This window comes from Ostrea edulis, chromosome 7 (assembly GCF_947568905.1).
Source record: "Ostrea edulis chromosome 7, xbOstEdul1.1, whole genome shotgun sequence".
NCBI lineage: Eukaryota > Metazoa > Mollusca > Bivalvia > Ostreida > Ostreidae > Ostrea > Ostrea edulis.
In genome coordinates this window covers 76,291,791-76,297,928 of record NC_079170.1, presented here as the reverse complement: position 1 = coordinate 76,297,928, position 6,138 = coordinate 76,291,791, and the positions used below count along the sequence as shown (strand labels likewise).

Genomic DNA, 6,138 nt, shown 5'->3' with positions numbered 1-6,138 from the left:
AAAACTTGATGAACATATTGAAAATGACATGTGTTTTAGTTATTGACATGTTTCTTGATAAATAAATGCAATTAAACAAGTTTCTTGTTGTTTTTATTTTAAAATAACAGCAAATAACTGTTTCCAATGAATTTCATAAAAATCTACATGGGGTACATGACTTCAGTAGTGTCTGTAATGAAAATTAGTATGGAAATCCTTAACTAATTTGCATTTTTTCATTACTCTGAATGTTAATTTATTGATTCCAAACAAAAAAATGCTACCTAAACCCCAAAAAATCCAGGACTAAGGACCCACCTTAACACTATCAAAAGTCATCGGTATTTATGATGTCAATCCGATAATTTAGCCCCATGTTTTGAATTAATATCGTTACGGTTTTGATGAAATTCTAAGATCATTAAAGATGGGTATGTGGTAGATTTGACGAATAAATAGGTTGACGGCACGTCTTCCTGTCAACCTGTTTATTACACTAATGCGAAAGGTAGATGTGAAAAAAGTTGTTCTTTAAATTCCTGACCCAATCAAGTCATCTGAAAAGAAAAGACTACATGTAAATGTAAGTAAACCGTGGATCCATTATGTGCGTAATGACAGGATGAGGTTCGAGACATTTGTATGAAGAAACGTGTACCATTTGGCTCGTCTGCGACCCGACTGAACGTCTTCTTTTCTTAATTTATGGTTCTCAAGATATTGAGCGGACCACATGTGGTTTACCGACCGACCGACAGGCGCAAAACAATATGCCCCTCTTAATGATTAGATTGTTATTACGACCATAAAATTTGTAATATGCTGACTTTGAAAGGAGACTATACATGCGAGTTGAATAAAAGTGGAATAAATATATAGATGTACAGGGGTTTCAACAGTCTCGATCGAAGTCAGCATTTCGCAAATTCTATGGTTGTTATAACGATCTAATTCGTCAATACAACCTATCATTGGGTCAAATGCTGTCTGACGTGTTTCATACCGACTGTTAAGCCATTCTTGGCACACTGATTTTGACTGCGGATAACTCCGTTTACCTGATCAAGATATAGGGCTCACGTCAGGTGTGACCGGTCAACAGGGGATGCTTACTCCTCCTAGACACCTGGTCCCATCTCTGGTGTGTCCAGGGGTCTGTGTTTGCCCAACTATCTATTTTGTATTGCTTATGGGATTTATGAGATTGATCACTATTCGTTGTCTTCACCTTCCAACTACAATCCAGCCTGTATCCATTTAGAGATGTGACCATCTGTAACCAAGTGTACCCTGTGTAACCTTACCTCTAATACTGCAGCAACATATATTCAGTTAAGGCTATGGGTTACATATATTTCTTACCTTTTTTCTTCATACGATTTGATCTTGTACCTATTCTGTAACTTTTGTATCAAAGAAATACAGAGCATGTAGCCTAGGGTACAAACGTATCACCTTAAAACGGAGTCCTAATTTCTTGCCATATTTATCAAATACCGAAAAATTCCAAACTTGTTTTCATCTCATTGAGAATTCTTTTATTTACATTTTAACATCAAATGTTAAACGAGCTCGACTGACTGTTCACAGAGCTTATAATGACTGTTCACAATAATAGAGTTATAGTGACTGTTCACAATAACAGAGTTGTAGTCACTGTTCACAATAGATCAGTTAAAAAGTTCCTCACAGGCACAGAGAAGTTGGATAGTGGTGGTGATACCATCATTGTGTTGTTTCCACGCCTCAAACAGTCATCCATTCATATCAGTGGCTCTATTCCTGTGTAGGCGTTGTATTTTCCCCCTGAAAGGAGTCTGGCTTGCAGGGGGATGTTGGTGGCCTCTTTACACCTCTCTAGGAGGAGAAGAAAAAACGAAACGGGACCACGGATGTTCATATGGCTGTTCAGGCGGTTGTGCCATCCCTCATTTGTATGGACAAAACTTTGCGATACAATCTTGTCGACCTCTTGTCAGAAATAGAATGTAACAAGAACAATCCACAGTATTCACTACTGTTGTCGTATTATGATACACCAGTTGGGATCAATCCTATTGTATCTAAACTACAGGAAAACCTACAGAACAAGTGGCGGGACAGAGTCGTAAAATTCAAAATAAAAAATAACGTTCATTTCCACCTTTCATAGAATTGGTGAAAGAGCAAGGTACATTAAGGCCCAAATTTCGCCACAAAATTACGATAAATTTAAAATGTGGTTTCACTTGGTTTAATCATTATGATTATGCACTAGGGCATTGGCCCTGATGATACATGTGGAAATTAGTGACGTAATATGTTCTGTGACGTCATTTTCCTTATCTCCGACTGACATGATTTACCGAAATCGCCGAAATTAGCCGTTTTTTTATGCCTTTGAAACCATTTTAAAGATAGAGCACATGCAACAACCACAAAGATATTTCGTGTACAAATTAATCATGTCGAAAGTCAGTAATGAGCAAAATTTCGACTTGGTTGTTAAATGAGCAGACTATTAAATTTAACGTTTAACCATTTCCCGCGTTCATCTGTAATACAAATTTCAACGTTGATGGTGTTCATATATACAAGCTTAATGAATAAACAATATGCATATGTACAGCATATTAAATTTTATAAGACTCTACGTAGTTTGCATTGAAGAAGATAGTGTGATCAGAGAATTGGAATCTTCGACACTGATATTTCCGATTCCAATTTTATGTTTGATATAGATACGCAATGATAGCAACGCAATTAATGTAACCCTGCTATAAGAGTGAATGTTGGTAGTTGATAGATAAACGATGTAGTATCTAGATATCTAAATTATTACTCATTTGTAAGCTACAAGATGAAGTTTACGCTTGTATTGTGTGTTCCAAGAGGACAAAACCCGGTGAACCCCGATCATTACATATTAAAAAAAAAATAGATAAAAAACATTTCTTAAGAAAACATTTTTAGTAGAAACGAACGACTTGACTGCATTTGCAATCAATGTCAACAGATCTACAACTCTAATCGTTTCATACTTAAATTTTCGCAAGCATTCAGTATTACCATAAAGGGGGTGGGATAAATCAAAATTCACATGTAATATTTATGGAAAAACTACATTCTCAAAACAAAAGAACGTGGGCCAAATTCCCCTGTTGCTACGTCGCTATAATGATTATTTGTTTATAAAATCGCCTTACATTTATCGATAACTGACACACGTGTTCTGTGATATAGTCTTATTTAAAAATACATGATAGCTAGTCATTGGTTACTATTTTCATCATTAAATCGTGGAACTGGTGTTGAAGTATTAGAACGCGATTTTCACACATAAGGAGAACTTTCTTTTCCTGCATTTACACTCTAACAATCCCACTCACCGTCGGTCACTTAGCATTTAGTAGCATGTGCACAAAACACCGCTTAATGACTATATCCGAATCATGCGCGGATCTAGAGCGGAGGTCCGGACACCCCCCTCCCCTCTGGAATTAAAGTTGCATGTAATTTGTGCACAAAGTAATGAGGACTAAAGCAGAGCACAATATTATCATTTGTATAAAACTGGAACGATTGTTTGATATCCTTTTCCCAATATACACTGTACATAATTACGGTGATTAATGTAAACATTCTAACCAAGCAGTATTCTTGGGTTTTTTTCAATTTAAATTTCACTAGAAATCTTTGTGGAAATAATGTAAGTTCTCAACAAAGCACAGGAATTTGAATACAGCGCGGTAATAATATATTAATTTTAGCAAAGCATGATATTTTGTAGCATTAAAGTTTGAACACTCGATATTTTCTTTATTTAAACTTCAAATAATTCAAATAGCCGACGTTATAGAAATAAAGTAAAAGTATTGAACAATTGTTCAATGTGTTGTAATCGTACACTACCATTATTTGGAGACGGTAGTGAAATGAAGAATTCAAACATAACTCTCCGAAATTTCGCTGCATTTAGATAGATGAAGTACGTCAGTCGCGTTTCATTTACTACAGAAGAAAATCACATATTCCCAGATCCATGGAAATCGTGCAGCATGCAGAAAGTACCCTGAATATGTGTCTGACAAAATCAAGTGACGAAGTCCTTGTACACAACGATGGCTTCGAAAAACATGTGCCGGTCATGGTCACGGTCTGATGATATCGTGGCACTTTTGCACGATGATGAATATCTAATATGAATCTAAGATCGAATAAAACTTAATTGGCTGTTTTATAATAATTTAATTATTTACATATTGTTAAGTATAATATTTTCTACAATTTTACGTTCTGTAGTAATTTTCTTGAGATCGATTAGGTGAACAACGTGAACAAGCATATGTCTCCGAGTAAATTAACCGCCGAGTTTATCTGGGGAAAAAACTATTTGGTAAACAATGCGCACCCCTTTTTTACACCAAAAATCCTTGAAAAAAGTGCATATCATATTCGACAAAATACGGTTCTATGTTACACATCGACGTATTCTTCATGATATTCAAGCATAAACATGATGGTTTGATGAGAGACTCAGGAAAAAGAGGCTAGATTTGGTCATAAAATTTTCATTTATTTGTCTCAAATGAACAATTTGCATCTAGATTTTTCCCTCGGACTCCCACCCTCTTTAAGAGGGGACAAACCCCTCTCAAACTCTTCCCCTCGTCGCATCGCGACTCGGCCGTCTACTTTCAGCAGCCGGACTAGTCACAAATCAGCAGGACTAGTAAATTATAGATTCTAGTAGTCCTTTTCACTAGTATAGTGAACAAACTTAGTGTCAAAAACTGATTAGATCTTACACCTTTCATTATTTTGACAACTGCTGGAAAATATAAATATTTTTGACTGACGGCATTATATATGCTGATGCACTGTCATAGTGATTGACGTTGGTACTGTTAATAGACAGTCTCTGCTTCATTCACCATTAGAAACTGGCCGAAAAGGAATTGTTGAATGATTTATTAGATAGGGAAACCAAAGTTGTTTTCATATCTCCGACTAAATCGGCATGTATCAAAAGGTAGAAGGGGAGGGGGGGGGTCAAAAATATACGATCCTCTCCCATGCGGACTTCGGACGTGGTTTGAGACAATGATATGATTTATGATTCAGACTTTTTTCCTTTGTGTAAATACTAATGCATTGAAAGATTTGTTATATAAAGATAATTGTCAGGAGCCTGTATATATTTTTTTCAAATAAAGGGTGTAATTAATAGATGCAAGTGTATATGCTAAACCATTGAATATAACACCGACAAGATTATTATTTGTTAGGTTTTTCATGGTGTCAGTGTCAACTCCTGTGTAGAACTTATCACATTGTTTGTAAATCTTATCACATCCTAAAAGGTTCACATTCGGTCGCATTGTCATGTGTTGAATTTTTAAAAAAAGTTCGTTTTATAATATTTCTTTTCACATATATTCTCAATGAATTTCATGTTCTTTTTACTACATATACAATCCAATGTAGCATTGGTTAGTGCGTTTTCCTTCGCTGAAAACATTTAGTGCGCTCGAAAAAAAGAAGAAGAACAAAGTGTACATATACACACAAGAATAACGTAACGTAACCACGCGCTACGTACATATATGATATTCATTTAATTTAGAATAAAACAATGCAAATTGGATCCAAATGTAAATACAATGTTAAAATTGAATGAATATATATGGGTTGCTCTACAATTCTTAGATACAATTACACTAATCGTCCTTCAAATCACAGCATCTGCGGCATCGAATCAACTACAATTGATTAAAACTTTCGGAAAAAATCAATTAAACTTTTCAAATAAAAATCATAGTGCACATTTGTTTAATAAAACTTTGAGCATATGGCGACATAAATTGGATTATTTTCATATTGAGTTCATGACATATAGCTTTCTTGTTCAAGACGTCGCATAAAGTAACGTCAAAATGGCACAACGTTATTGTAAACTATACTGCATTTACATATGTATTATACATAAGTAAAGCTTTTTACGAAGACATCATAACCATTTTATGGAAGTATACACCATATGAAAGAATTTTGGGGAATATCATTTAATTTGGACGCGGGGTCAAATTTGGCCCCAAACGTACCTTGTCCTTTATCCATGAACTCAGTATTTCTTTGAATGATCCTGGATTTGTGTTTGATACTCCAGCTCCATAT

At 35.2% G+C, this 6,138-nt stretch overlaps 1 protein-coding gene across 1 annotated transcript in view; it reads left to right on the top strand.

The window, feature by feature from the left end:
• The first annotated feature begins 409 nt into the window (after positions 1–409).
• LOC130048790 (uncharacterized) overlaps positions 410–6,138 on the top strand; it is an 8,177-nt gene continuing 2,448 nt past the window's right edge. The window contains exons 1-2 of the mRNA XM_056145842.1: positions 410–413; positions 6,131–6,138. The exon at positions 6,131–6,138 is cut by the window's right edge and continues 2,448 nt beyond it. Of these exons, the coding sequence (XP_056001817.1) occupies positions 410–413; positions 6,131–6,138 (12 nt within the window). The remainder of the gene's footprint in view (positions 414–6,130) is intronic.